The 15,537-nt window shown below is 36.6% G+C and overlaps 2 protein-coding genes across 3 annotated transcripts; one reads left to right on the forward strand and one right to left on the reverse strand.

The window, feature by feature from the left end:
* The first annotated feature begins 3,142 nt into the window (after nucleotides 1–3,142).
* LOC120331871 (large ribosomal subunit protein P1-like) lies at nucleotides 3,143–6,213 on the forward strand. Of its 2 annotated transcripts, none has more exons than XM_078113985.1 (5): nucleotides 3,143–3,348; nucleotides 4,197–4,271; nucleotides 5,053–5,164; nucleotides 5,530–5,608; nucleotides 5,752–6,213. In XM_078113985.1, exons 1-4 carry the CDS (start codon nucleotides 3,277–3,279, stop codon nucleotides 5,601–5,603), a joined length of 333 nt encoding a protein of 110 aa, XP_077970111.1. In that variant the 5' UTR covers nucleotides 3,143–3,276; the 3' UTR covers nucleotides 5,604–5,608; nucleotides 5,752–6,213. The 2 variants fall into 2 exon arrangements, with proteins under 2 accessions (XP_077970111.1, XP_039254969.2); XM_039399035.2 differs by having other exon boundaries at nucleotides 3,144–3,348; nucleotides 6,182–6,213.
* Nucleotides 6,214–10,299: 4,086 nt separating this feature from the next.
* LOC144424453 (zinc finger BED domain-containing protein 5-like) lies at nucleotides 10,300–10,737 on the reverse strand. Its single transcript, XM_078113792.1, has one exon. The coding sequence runs from the start codon at nucleotides 10,735–10,737 to the stop codon at nucleotides 10,300–10,302; it is 438 nt and encodes a 145-aa protein (XP_077969918.1).
* Between the last annotated feature and the right edge of the window lie 4,800 nt (nucleotides 10,738–15,537).

The raw sequence follows: 15,537 nt of genomic DNA on the forward strand, positions 1-15,537 counted from the left end.
CATTAAGTTGAATTTGTAAAAATCCCAGTAATTAAGTCAATTTTTTGACGTCGTTGACGGATGGCTATAAGGGAAATCGGAGCCGACACGAAAGATAGCAATCACAATGAAATTAATTTTTAAATTTGGGTTGCAAATTCGTTTATATATATATATATATATATGCGCAGCGTTCATCGCCGATCATCGCACAATATCTTTCGAGTTCGTCGAACAGAAAGCGCAGTAGGCAACTGCGAGAAATATAATAATCGAGAAATATATAATATCAATGACCTAATACATATATATATTTAGATAACCGGAACAATCAATCCAAAATCACGAAACATACTTGAGCCTAGATATAAAGCTGAAAACCCAAAAAATCTGCTCCCAAACTCCTTTACAGCGCTCGTCACAGAAAACAGTCTGGTGGGCCGCGGGTTGGGCAGCCTCTGTCAGGAGTCTCCTGAAGCTACTGATTTGCCACTTCCACCATCTGGAAACATATTTCCTACGTTGCATTTATAGTTTATAGGAGGAACCGATGAATTGTTGGCAGGGCGTCTTCGCGTAGGGAACTTCACTATGCCATAGCTTAGGGAAAGGTGGACAGTTTATAATAGGGTAAGTAATCACATTCGGTCCGAGCATCGACACTAATCTGTGGGTCGTCCAAATTCACTGCTATTTGAAGCGTCGACAGCTTCCGCCTGGAAAGTCTCAAAAGTATATATATGTATAACAGATTGGTGATAAAGCAGGAGTGAAATGTGGGTCAAAATATCCTCGCCGTCGTCCCGCATTGTCCTCTAGCACAAATTTAAACGGTGTCAGAATACCAACGAAAAACATTGGATTTCGCTTCATTTAAAATGTTACTCATATTTACGCTATTATTTCGTATTTTGCCCGTTTGGAAACTAAAACCATATTCTACACTTTTCGTCAGCTTGTGCGTGAACTTCGATATTATGTCGTTGATTTCTATTTCCGCAAATTCTCCCCGTCTCACAAATATCTCTCTGCACATCGTGTGGACATTGACAAATAATGTTTTTCTCGTCTGGAACTGAGCGTCCATTGTAAAAAACTCGTTATTATGCAATCATCAGAGACGAGAAGATGACCAAAGATGTGAATCCTCAACTCAAATTTCCGACTGAAGACACGGGAGTGATTACTGTGAGTCAATGTTCCCTCTAATTTTTGTAGTATGTGTGCGCAGAAATTTTGGTGTGTGCGCACTTTTTTGGAAATGGAAATCCCAACCTGCAATCGAGAACATTGTTACATTACATCCAAATACGTCTGTGCGCAGTAAATCTATGCGTGTGCGCAGCCTCTGAAAGCTGTGTGCGCGCGCACACCTTAGAGGGAACACTGACTGTGACCAAGGCGGTTCTGTAAAATACTACAAATTGAACGAAAAACAACATACTTTTCGACCTGACTTTCTTGATTTGAAAGCAAAGGGCACGATTAAACCACAAAACTCATAAAGTCGGTATCGATCAAGGAAAAAGGGTATCGAAACAAGCATAGCATATACAAAGGGCAAAACATTAAACCACTAACACAATTAAAACAGTGGAATGCAATCAGTTCCCCACAGACCCAGAACTCTCACTGATAATTAATAGAATGGGATAATAAAGCCTAATGAAGTAAAAAAGCGGGAAAGAGAAAATTAGGACGAAAACTCGGTAAAAAAAAATATTTGTCACAGTAAATTAATAATAAAAGGATTGTCGAATAGAATACTGGATGATCAAACGGTAACAACAAAATATCAAAATATATTGCCATGTTGATATACATGCATTCTATTACTTGTGTTCAAAGTAGTCGCGATTCCGTTATATAGATAAAGCAAAGAAATACTAACACTCTACTAACTAACCGTCTACGCCAGCAAGCTAACAAGTCACCCAACCTAGACTACCAAAACAAAAGACAGACTTGCTTGAAAAAGTTTAATAGAATGGCGATGAATATTTGAATCCGCGCTCCTTGCTTTGTTGTTTTCAGGTAAATAGTGGAACGATAAGTTGGGAAAGTAACGGCTATCACCAATTACACAAAAGGATGCAGCAATGAAACTTGGAACCACCAGACGCGCCATTGCAAATGAAAGTCCAAAACTGTCCACACGTCACAGCGAAGCAAAATACAGCACTTTCCCGTGCTGACACGAAAAGCCCGACACATAATGACATAAAATGACCGTTTTCCCCGAAAATAACACTAGGGCTTACTTTGGGGAGATTTGTTCTATTTTTATTTATCAAAAACAAAATTACAAAGTAGAAAATCACGAAATTTTAAATTATACAAAATATTATTTCTTGCTATCGACTACGTCAGAAAAAATATTTCGCGCCATCGAATACCGGTAGGTCTTATTTTGTTCAAGGGGCGGGCTTATATTAAAATCATTTATAAAAATCAGGCTAACTCTTAATTTATGATTTGGCTTACAAGTGAATGGAATCTGCACTCGAAAATGACAAATCGGCTATTCCGTGGACTTGACCGCCGGTGTATATGTAAACTTCAAGACATATAAAATAAAATTTATTTAGATACAGTAGTCGTCATAGTGTAAATACATACTACTAGGGTCATAGCAGTCGAGAAAATGCCTAATAAAAATACAAATTGTCAGTTTTTAGTTGTATTTCCGAAAATAAGGAATTAATTAATTAACTCAAGTATGATTTTGTTTTTAAAGGATCTCAGTAAGCCGTAAATATATACTGCAGACTGCAAGTAATCAAAAATGAGTCCCTCGGCCGCGTTAGACTAAACTCAAATTATCCACCGGTAGGTACTTTATGTGGTAGAATGTTTTGAATTAAAATAATGGTTTGAACATGTAAACCAGGTTGGGAACGCGAAATCACGGAAGTAGTTTCGAAAAATTTTGTTAAGTATAGAAAGAATTTTTTGGGGTCAAGGGTCGGGGAAACTTATATCAATCACGGCAGTTATCATATCATTTGTATGCTATTATGCTTATACAGTATATATATCATGTTTCCCCCCGCAGAATATTCTATATATTCGATTGGTTCTGAATAAAATGGTTAAAACACCCGCCTTCAAATCAACCTCATTGAATCACATCATGGTTGAATGGTTAAGTCACGTGGTCGTAGTTCGGTCTTTCTTTACGGTGTTATTGCTGTTGAAGGTGCTCTGTTCTCTTTTGGGCTAAGGTCGATTTATATCGGCGACGTGCATCGTTCATTTTGACCATCGATTCTTGAATCTCACACATACACTTTTACTATGACGTCTACTTCAGAACTTGCATGCGTTTACGCTGCTTTGATCCTCACAGATGATGAAATTGAAATAACCGTGAGCAGTTTTTTTTATATATCTCAATTTTCTTGGTATGATTTGTAACCGTTAAGGAGATCAGGACACGTTGATGTTGGGTGTTCCTGACAATGCCGGGTGTATACCTCAGTCTGCCAAGAGCAGGGAATGTTAAGTTTGGTATTATTCAGAATCCCAGTGTTCATAGCAATCATGGACTAATTTCTGAATTGAGGCATGTTTGCAAAGTCCATAAATGGCTCATCCTACAGTCTGATAGTCCTAAAATAATAATGGTCAGTGCTTCAAGCTAATTCGCTACTGATTGCTGCATTAGGCAGTTAGGGCACAGTTTTCAGATTTCAAGAATAGCACCCACAATAAAAGACTTTAATTATAAAATTGGATGCAAACCCCTCCTTTACAAGATAGTCTGGGCCTCTATTTGCAAACCGGCACTGCACAATACACTAGAAGAAATAATCCCAAGATACCAGAATGAAAAAAAATTTACCATAACATTCGAAAGTTTTTAGCAAAAAGATGAAATTTTGGTCATGTGACAGCCACAATTAATTTCCGATTACAGGATTATAATCGGGACAAGCCAGACTGGATTTCGTTGCAACTGCACACCTGAGTATACTAGTACTCCCTGAAAATGCATGCAAGCGAAATCCATTTTGCACGTTGGAAAATTTGTGATTATTTACCATTATATCTGACAGTCTGAAGGGTGGTTGAATGAAATGGCCACCAATAAACAGTACTGACGAGTTCTAACATTACAAATATACTAGGAATATGTGGGTTAACTTAAGTTCATTAATAGGCCTTATAATATTTGTTTTGTTACAGACTATTTTAATCTATTATTTTATCTACAGGCTGACAAAATCACCACTCTTACCAGTGCTGCCAATGTAACAGTGGAGTCATATTGGCCCGGCCTTTTTGCAAAAGTATGTTGGATGCAATTTTTATTTCTAATTTTAATTTATTGGTTGCAATGATGAAAACTTAAGCGCAAGCGATGTCTCAAATGAAGATAATCCTATCCCACTGAGCAACCACGATTTAATGAAAACAGCAGCTAATGGGGCTTACTAAACTTAAAGCAGAACAGATCACATATACAGGGAGTCCTCGACTTACGACGCAGTTCCGTTCCTGAGACTCGGTGTAACCCGAATTTCAGTGTAAGTCGGAACGTACAGTGGTACAGTGCATGAATTACTCTATACACATCGTACTGTATTGTAAAGTATGGTACTGTACACTAATGAAATGTACAAATAATGCGAATGAGAACTTTATTAGAAAAACATAAAACAATTCCATATCACGTGAATAAAAGCAAACCTTGATGCACTAACATCAGTATCATCTTTTTTTTGCTTTGAGTCCATAACAAAGCGCGAAAGTAAAAAAAAAACGATCAAACAAGTTACGAAAAAACTGACCTAAACAACCAAAATGACTTACAGTATCACTGAAACTGTGTACAGTACTACATCACTGGAACTGTGTACAGCGACCGTTGTAACCCTAGGACTCCCTGTATTTAAGGTGCATTCTTCGCTCACATGACTATGGCATTGGTTTCTCAATTTAGAAAGTAGTTGGAAGTGTTTATACGGTAGCAACTTTTTGTATATTTCTACAATTGATAATTTCATTTCGAGTCGCTATGGAAAAAAGGTTCATTAACACATTTTAATTTTTTCAATGGTGGATTTTCAGGCTCTTGACGGTATTGATGTGAAATCACTGATCAGTAATGTTGGTGCTGGAGGTGGAGGTGCAGCGGCAGGTGGTGGAGGTGCTGCAGCGGCAGAGGGCGGTGCTGAGGAAGGTAAGACAAATTCCATACAAATTTTTCTAGCTAATTTTTTTTTCAAGTCTAGATGCAAAACGAAAATTATAACTAATGAAATGGAACAATAATACTACATTTGTAATTATTGTGACATTAGCCAATGAAATATATGGTATTCTTTGTTATTAAAAGAGAGTGATTTACTAATGCTTTCACATGAAATTCATTTCAAACCAAAAGTGAAGGTAAAAGGATGTGGTTGCTATGATGACACCCTAAAGCGCAAACAGATTTTATGTGAAGATATTCCTATCCCACTGAGCAACCTAATAATAAATCTTTTCTTTGGGTACATGAATTATCAAATTTGTGCTCCAACTGATAACCAATTCATATTTTAGCTAAAGTGGAAGAAAAGAAAGAAGAGTCTGAAGAAGAATCCGATGATGACATGGGATTCGGACTGTTTGATTAAATAATGTATGTATCTCTGATGTGCCATTAAGTTCAAATTTGCTGTTTATTTTTTTATTCACTAGCATAATATCATCACCATTCCGAAGATAGTTATCCCCAAAAAATGAGGTCTGTCCAAATAAGCCAGTTCGCTCAAACTTATTCAGGTTATCTCATATAAGAAACCGCGATTCTTATTTCCATTTCTCATTTATTGGTTGCAATGATGAAAATTTAAGCGCAAGCGATGTCTCAAATGAAGATAATCCTATCCCACTGAGCAACCAGGATTTAATGAAAACAGCAGCTAATGGGGTTAGTTATTGTTTGCTGTACCCTTAAGTTTGAATTTGCTAGCATAATATAATCACCATACCGAAGCCAGTTATTCCCAAAAAATGTGGCCTGTCCTAAAAAGCCAGTTCGTTCAAATTTACTCAAGGGTATTCAATATATGAAACGGTACATGGACAGCAGACATTTAAGTTTTGTTGTAGAAATAAGTGATTAAAATCACCATGCTCTTGATTAATAATGTTTGCAATTGCAAACTTGAACGTAGAGCTTTGATATAATTTGTATTCTCGTTTTTTCCAGAACTGAAGAAATAAAAGAATCGACAGCGCAAATATGTTGCATTTTGTTATGGCAGGTATAGATTTATTGGTAGAAGCTATGGCAGCTGTTGTATGTTGGAATTAGCGATAAAGGTACAGGTCTTCATGATAACGTATATCAGACAGATTACCATGGTCCAGTTCAGGATTAGTTTGTGGACTGTCTAGTCCAGTGTTTCCCAACCTTTATCCGCCCACGTACCATCTCGGGATTTGGTGTAGTGCTCGCGTACCACCTACACAAATAATGCGCGCGAAAAGCTATTTCTCACCGTTTGTGACGTCATAATAACGTATTTGATTCATGCAAAATGTAACAACAAATTCTATTAAACTAGGCCGCATCAGCCAAGATTGATGTGGTGCATGTTATTGTTTTTCCGCCACTATTCAAAAGAAGAGCAACATAGTGAAATGACAAAACAATCCTTTTAATATGATGGCTGCATTTGTTTATTTTCTACGAGCTGGTCGATGCGTGGCATACATTTGCTCACAGCTAATCGGAAGTCATGCATTGGCTCAAGGAGTCTGTTTCGTTTCTTAGATTTGATAGTCGTAAGGGATGAAAACTCTTGCTCTCACTCCCACGTCGAAGGGAAAATTAACAGCTGGGGAATAGCGCGAGAAGCAAGCGTCACATATGAGGAAGCCATGCTAAGCCAGAAGTTGATTGCGAGAACATTCTTTGTGTTTCGTCTTTGCAGTCTGGTCAGCCTGGATATCTATGAGCTCCTCTTGCTCGACAGGCAGGTCGGCTGGATCAATAGAAAATGGATCGGTTATGTAGGCACAACATATAACATCCGGAAAGTAATGCCTCAATTCGGCATTGAGCAGTGACGGGTGATCAACGATTTCGTGGGAGACTTCATCATCGGGCGCGCTGGGAAGGGTTGTCACGGATGTAAACATTCCATATTGCTTGCTTTCTACGTTATTTTTCCAGAGGTCCAACTTCCGGACAAGCGCTCTCAGTTTTGAATGAACTCTACGATAGTACAGTTTGGTCCTTGAAATGACAAATTTAAACGGTTGATGGTTTCAAAAATGTATGCCAAGTAAGTCAACCTTATGACAAATCCCTCATCCTCCAGATCTTTCTGAAACTCGTGATCTTTCTCCCGTAAAAACGCAAGTAGTTTGTTCCTCTATTGAAAAATACGTTTTGTTGTATTTCCCCTGGAGAGCCAGCGCACTTCTGTGTGATAGAGAAGACAAGTGTGATCGGAACCGAGATCTTCACAGATCAGCTTAAACAGGCGACTATTTAGAGCTGACGCTTTAACAAAATTTACAATTTTAATAATTCGGTTCAAGTACGATAACAACTTCGGTGGAAGTATCTTGGCGCTAAGGGCGAATCTGTGTATAAAACAGTGTACACCGGTGACGTTTGGTGACACGGCTCTCACATGGGCTTGAAACCCAGACTTTCGACCAAGCATGGCCGGAGCCCCATCTGTCGTGCATCCGATTAGTTTGAGCCAATCCAGTCCATTCAGCTTGAAGAAATTGTCTAGAACAGTGATTCCCAAAGTGGGCGATATTTTTGCATCTTGCTGATTGGCCAAGTAAACAAGGAAGTCTTTGCCAGGGGAAACATCCAAACGGCGGTTTTAACGATGAATTAATTTTATTTATCATCTACGCTCGAGGAGTAAATTACATTTCTTTTTACGTAACAGAATTTATCGTGAGACACGTTTAGACTAAATTTTATTATATTCTAAAAATTATATTGAACAGCTAGCTACTCGTTTAAATAGCCTACAATTTAATTATAATTAGACAAATGGAAACGCGCAGAAAAGTTGATGCTGAGTGCAGGGGTTCAATAGCGCAGTAAATATTCGGATATGTTGCAATGCAATAAGGAAATCAAATTCATATTCTATTCGAGAGATTCATCACTGCTTAATTTTTGTAAGAATGCGATCCGCAAAAGAATAGCAATCATAATATTGTCCCGCGAGCGACTTAAAATTTACCGACCCCATAAGCCATCCGGGTCCACGAATCCAAAACAAATGGCTGCTCAATTCTATGGACTGGCTGTGCCGCAGAGAAGGTCATGAGAGTATTCACTATATTGTGAATAAATTAGTTATTTATGCTAAATTTGCTTTTCTCAGAACAAAATAAAGCCCTCACAATCGAAGAAAACATGATGCTCCCAGTATATCATGATAGGAGATCAAGAAGATGACACACACTTGTACCTGAGCAACGTCACGCAAGGACTTACTATATATATGTACAGTATTTAAATATGGGTAATATAGTGAGATTAAACGCTGAGGGGAAAGGAGCACAAGTTGATACACCAACTATAGTTCTAACTGAGCTTAATTGAGACGAAAAATAAGTGGTTGGAGAAGTTGACGTAGCTAGCCTGGCTTACGAAAAAAGTTTTTCACCAGGATAACATTCAGTCGGTGGGAAAACGTTCTGGTGATCGGACTGGAGGACGTGGTAGGATGAGGCGTGGGGGATGAATTTTACCGAAGACCCTATATATATCATGTATTTTGGTGAAGGTCGTCAGGCTGCAGGGATGAATGACATGTACCTAAATCATTATTATAAGTTTTGAAAAATTAATTTTGTTTTCATTATTTTAATGTGAAACGGGGTGGATTTAGGGAGTTAAATGTTATAAGGCAAGAATACACGGCGGTTTTTGAGGAGGTAGAACCCTGGATTCTTTCATATCCGACCTCTGATATGGTGAAAAGAGAGTTTTCAGCCGTGACACTATTGCTATCAAAACAACTAAATTGCCTTTCCATCAGTAAACGGGGTAATTTTAGATATAATAAAAAAACTCGTCGAAGAACACCAAGATCGTCCATCTCATTAAAAAACACTATAAACCAGGGGTTCCCAAACTTTATTAGCCGCGGGCCAAAATTAGAATCGAAAGCATGTTCACGGGCCGAAAGTGCGCTGCGGTTTAGCTGGGATTTAGTAGATTCACATTGGACACATTTTTGAAACTTGTGTGTTTGACTCGTAATGAAGTTAAATGTTGTATTCCTTCAGAACTAGAATAGTTCGCTGGCAAAGAGGACAAATCGCTGAAGTCTGAGTCATAGTCTAGGTCAGGGCTACTCGACTACCGGTATGACAATGTTTCAGTTGTGTAACTTAGCGCCGACTTGCTGGGATGATTACAAATATTCGACCCCATAGCACCCGTGAATATATGTATATATTTATAGGTCTTCCGGCGACTTATATTATTTTTATGACTGAAAATTTAGAATTTTTTTTTTTAAATAATATTAAGGTAAGCCACAACGTTCACGAGAATTTTAGCATGACGTTTCATTAATCAATTTCGTGTCCAATAGCAAAGTTATCCGTCAATCGTTAGTCTGGAAAATTACATTTCAATCTTGGCTCTAAGAAGTGAGAGTATACTATTTTGCAAAATCGGGTTATTTGTTCTAATTTTAAATTTCAAAAATACAACTAGAAACTGACAAATGAGTACAAAGCCAAAACACAGTCTAATCGTAAATATATACTACTACGGGTCTAATATGTACCAACTTTTCTAAAAATCTTTGAAAAGTGTATTTTTTTCTCGTTGTTTAGCGAAAATGCATTACATCACGATTGTGGAATAAAAAGAAACGATGCATTCCAACCGGTACGTATATTTGAGATACAGCTATAATCGAATTGCTATGATAAACACGAGCTTAGACTGCGATGATGACATAACAATTGGCGGTATCTAGTTTGCAAAAAGGTAGAAACAAAATCTTCACTTAAGCACGGCGGGCCATTTTAAATCGTTACGCGGGCCGGATTTGGCCCGCGGTTTGGGAACCCCTGCTATAAACTATGATTTGTCCTCTTATTTGGTCTGTAATATATTCGTTTCAGCCTTTCAATTTTTTTTGCAGTGCCGGGGGCGATGAAGTTGTATAAACTAGTGTAGGGAGGCGATGGTACAAAAAGTTTGGGAACCACTGGTCTAGAACGCTGAAAACATCCTTTCCTTTTGTTGTACTGCACAACTCTTGGCTCAGCAGTAATTCTGTTTTTTACAGCATTATCCTGTGTGAAACGGACATAGACAAGTAGTTAACTGCAGTTCGAAACATCTGTAGATTCGTCGACCTGTATTGCAAACCCAAATTTTGAAGCTCTTACTCCCGCAGTAACTTGATCGGCAATGTCAACTGACATCTCCTCGATACGGCGCTTTAGAGTATTGTTAGAGAGGGACACACTGTCCAACTTTGCCACGGACTCCTCTCCCATCACACGTCTGACCAAAATCTTTGCTGCCGGCATTATGAGAGACTCTGCAATGGTATGAGCTGTAATGCTTTTAGCCACCAAGAAAGCGACATCATACGACGCTTTGACAATCTCTGTCCCCTTCTGGTGGAATAAGCCAGTTCTGTCCAAACGCTTCCGCTTCATTTGCTCCGCAAGTCGCCGGAAGTAGCTCTGATCTCGATTTTTCCTATCAGCGTGGTTCGTTCTAAGATGACGTAGAAGCAGGCTGGGTTTCATGGACGCGTTGGAAAGACCACTGTGAATCCAGCAGAATTTCAGCAGAAAAATATTCTGCAGTTTTCAACCGATTCCCACGCGGAATATAACAACTTTTAATAATATTAATTACGAATAAACTGATCCTACTCAGAATTAAATGTTCCGAGAAAAGCACATCGGAGAAAAAGATACGTTTAAGCACATTAAGCTGGTACTGGTAATTATTAAATACATAAATAAGATTCACATGACGGAGAATCACATAAAAAAAGAATATGTTAGCACGAAAAACAAAACAAAATCTAATATCACATAAGGGAACACCAAAAATATCGGTAGGTTTTTTTGCAATGTTACTAATGCTAACTGTAATGTATGAGCCCAAATTCGAATATAATCCGCAAAATGCCGACAACTTATAAAAGTAATTCTGAATGATATAGATAGTCACGAGTATAATATGATATGGGGGTAAGGAACAAAGCGAGTCTTCATGAAGTATAGGATATTGAAACAAATATCGGCCGTCAAAAATTGATGAAAATCAGATTTTGTCATATTTGATGCGTCATCGATTGTTCGACGCCATATTCGAATATGTTATTTTATTTTCCGACAACTTTAGACAGTGATTTTATTTACATAAATAACTCAAGTGTCCAATAACAAAGTATGATCACCAGCAGAATGAAATTGAAAAAATATGGGCCTTCAAATATTGACGAAAATAAGATTTTGTCATATTTAGAGCGATATCGACTATTCGACGGCAATTTAGAATATGTTATTTTATTTTCCGACAACTTTTGACAATGATTTCATTTACATGTATAATTTAAGTCTCCAACAGCAAAGTATGATCACCAGCAGAATAAAAAAAATAAAATGAATAGGATTTCAAATATTGGTGAAAATCGTATTTTGGGCAATATCGATTATTCGACTACAAATTCGAATATATTATTTTACTTTCCAACAACTTTTGACAACGATTTCGTTTTTATGTATAATTCAAGTATCGAAAAACAAAGTATATATGATCACCAGCAGAATGAAAATTAAAAAAATATGGGATTTCAAAAATTGAAGAAAATCAGATTTTGTCATATTTGGAGAAAAATCGTTTATTCGATGCCAAATTCGAATATGTTATTTTATTTTCCGACAACTTTTGACAAAGATTTCGTTTTTAAGTATAATTGAAGTGTTCAACAAGAAAGTATGATCACCAGCAGAATGAAAATAAAAAATACGGCCCTGCAAAAATTGATGAAAATCGGAATTTGTCATATTTGGTGCGAAATCGATTGTTCGACGCCATATTCGAATATGTTATTTTATTTTCCGACAACTTTAGACAGTGATTTTATTTACATAAATAACTCAAGTGTCCAATAACAAAGTATGATCACCAGCAGAATGAAATTGAAAAAATATGGGCCTTCAAATATTGACGAAAATAAGATTTTGTCATATTTAGAGCGATATCGACTATTCGACGGCAATTTAGAATATGTTATTTTATTTTCCGACAACTTTTGACAATGATTTCATTTACATGTATAATTTAAGTCTCCAACAGCAAAGTATGATCACCAGCAGAATAAAAAAAATAAAATGAATAGGATTTCAAATATTGGTGAAAATCGTATTTTGGGCAATATCGATTATTCGACTACAAATTCGAATATATTATTTTACTTTCCAACAACTTTTGACAACGATTTCGTTTTTATGTATAATTCAAGTATCGAAAAACAAAGTATGATCACCAGCAGAATGAAAATTAAAAAAATATGGGATTTCAAAAATTGAAGAAAATCAGATTTTGTCATATTTGGAGAAAAATCGTTTATTCGATGCCAAATTCGAATATGTTATTTTATTTTCCGACAACTTTTGACAAAGATTTCGTTTTTAAGTATAATTGAAGTGTTCAACAAGAAAGTATGATCACCAGCAGAATGAAAATAAAAAATACGGCCCTGCAAAAATTGATGAAAATCGGAATTTGTCATATTTGGTGCGAAATCGATTATTCGAAACCAAATTCGAATATGTTATTTAATTTTCCGACAACTTTTGACAATGATTTCGTTTTTAAGTATAATTGAAGTGTTCAACAACAAAGAATGATCACCAGCAGAATAAAAATTGGAAAAATATGGGCCTTCAAAAATTGATGAAAATCGTATTTTGTGCCAAATCGATTATTCGAAACCAAATTCGAATATGTTGTTGTATTTTCCGACAACTTTTGACAATGATTTCGTTTTTAAGTATAACTGAAGTGTCCAACAACAAAGTATTATCACCAGCAGAATGGAAATTGAAAAAAATATGGGCCTTCAATAATTGATGAAAACCGTATTTTGTGCGACTTCGATTGATCGGCGCCAAATTCGAATATGTTATTTTATTTTCCGACAACTTTTGACAATGATTTCGTTTTTAAGTATAACTGAAGTGTCCAACAACAAAGTATGATCACCAGCAGAATGAAATTGAAAAAAATACGAGCCTTCAGAGATTGATAAAAATCGTATTTTGTGCGATATCGATTTTTCGACGCCAAATCCGAATATGTTATTTTATTTTCCGACAACTTTTGACAATGATTTCAGATTTTGTCATATTTGGTTTGAAATAGGTGATTCGGCTTCAATTTCAAATATAATCCGCAAAGTAACGACAAATTGTCACGGCGTTTTCATTCATAATAGATGAAAAATGCAGAACACCGGCAGCAAATCTTGACATAGTATGCCTTCAAAATCTGCTTGAAATTGAGGCTCGAATATGGTTCGAAAAACGCCGTTTACATATTTTAATCTTCATCTCTATAAATGTTCGTTTTAACTATTAATAATTCTAAATAGATTAATATAAAAACATATAATAAGAAGACACTTTTGCATATTGAATCGAGTTGAATTCTGGTGCCGTGCAATTACAAATTATCAATTATTTTAATTTAAATGCATGGAGTTAGTAGCTTTGGATTTAAGAATGTATTCATAACACATACAGTATATGAACATTGTTATTTCGAATGCGCTAAACTTACTGGGAGATGGGCTAGATGTGCTGAATAAATGAAATTGCATCGATATAGTTGTTTTATGCATTGTAACTGATAATATGAAAGAACCGAGAAATTCGTCGTACCAATCTTAATAATAGTTATAAATTATAGCCTACATCAGGCCTGACCAACCTTTTTCGTCTCACGGGCCACTTTCACTTGACGAAATTCGTTGCGGGCCGCAAACGTTTGTACCAAACATTAATACCAGCAAAGTCCTAATTTCGGTGTAGATAATTTACATAATACGTAAAAGGCAAGTTAATTAACATAAAATTAATCACGTTAATAATTGCTTTCTGGTTATTGGGCAGGGCTGGCAAATTATTCGAATATCAAGTCGAATATTAGAATAGCAGTTTACTATTCGAATATCTGGTAACACGGGGAGTGGACATGACACTCGCGGGCCGCCGAATCAAAGAATCAATTGCGGTTTTTTGACGACCACACAAGAACACATACATCGCGTCAAAACTGAGTGTTATATTTGGGTTACAGTGTTTTATTCATTTATTTTGAGTAGCTATGATACTGCCTCAATGTTTAAATGAGCATAATGTGCGCCAATGTCAAAGGAATATCAAGTTTAAGTGGGCCGTTTCGTAACATTTAAAACACCAATACAAGTACTTAATGAAGTAACATTACAAAAATTTCTGGATGAATAGCCCATATATACTGATGATTCCATTACATTTGAACCCAGTACATTTGAACCCGCGTACATTTGAACCCACGACAATTGCACCTGCATACTATTGCACCTATGGGAATTTTTTTGTTTTACGGATATTTGAACCCATACTAACCCTAACCCATGGGTTTTAGCACCTGCATATAGATTGAACCCTGGTTATACACATGGGTTCTGAGGTACATGGTTAAAATGTACGTGGGTTCAAATGTACGGTCACCGATACTGATTTATAACTAATATGTAGCAATGTCATCAAGTCAATTTTATCAAAATTATTGACGGATACGCAGTGACGACATTTCCGAAATCTTATTTAACGCAAACATAACATATACAAACGTAAAAGGACAACGAGTCCCGGAATCAAATATCAACCAAAGATATTGTTGACTTTTTACTTCACGTTGGCGATCAAAGTCGACACGAAAGAAAGCAGTCAGAATGAAATTAATTTGTAAATTTTGGCTCCAAATTCATTCCTATAATCGCGCTCAGCGTTCGTCCCTAATGATCGCACAATATCTTTCGAGTTCATCGAACAGAACGCACAGTTTTGCGAGAAATAAAAAAAAACTGACGTCGATGTCCATCAGGGTGCAAGACTTGACACATACGTAATCATAAAAACCGGCATTTGAATGTCGATAGATGGCAGGAATAATCACACCAAAACATACTTAAGTTTATACAGGATGTCTCAAAAGTAAGTATACACTTTTACTTTTGATTTGCCTTTCAGGTACTCATCATAGGGCGATCATTTTTTCAGGAAACATAGTATAGATAAGTAGTAAAATTTAGGGGTGCTCCCGAAGTATGCGAACCAAGATGGCGGACATCGGAACGTAACAGGTTAGGGTTAGGCCATAATTTTTTTCCAATTTTCCTTATTTTAGTCCTATTATCAGTTCGAAGACTAGCCAAGAGCCTCCCTTAGTATTTATATATACCTAAAATTATGGCCTAACCCTAACCTAGTACACAATTAGAGATGTACCGATACCACTTTTGTCGCCGATACCGATACCGATCC

Source organism: Styela clava, chromosome 6, assembly GCF_964204865.1.
Source record: "Styela clava chromosome 6, kaStyClav1.hap1.2, whole genome shotgun sequence".
NCBI classification, from domain to species: Eukaryota; Metazoa; Chordata; class Ascidiacea; order Stolidobranchia; family Styelidae; genus Styela; species Styela clava.

Excerpts from the sequence above, each read along its gene's own strand:
- LOC120331871 (XM_078113985.1), top strand. The coding sequence starts at position 3,277 with ATGACGTCTACTTCAGAACTTGCATGCGTTTACGCTGCTTTGATCCTC. Across the intron at positions 3,349-4,196 it reads ATGATGAAATTGAAATAACC|GCTGACAAAATCACCACTCT; the intron begins GTGAGCAGTTTT and ends TTTTATCTACAG. Across the intron at positions 5,165-5,529 it reads AGAGGGCGGTGCTGAGGAAG|CTAAAGTGGAAGAAAAGAAA; the intron begins GTAAGACAAATT and ends TTCATATTTTAG.
- LOC144424453 (XM_078113792.1), bottom strand. The coding sequence starts at position 10,737 with ATGAAACCCAGCCTGCTTCTACGTCATCTTAGAACGAACCACGCTGAT.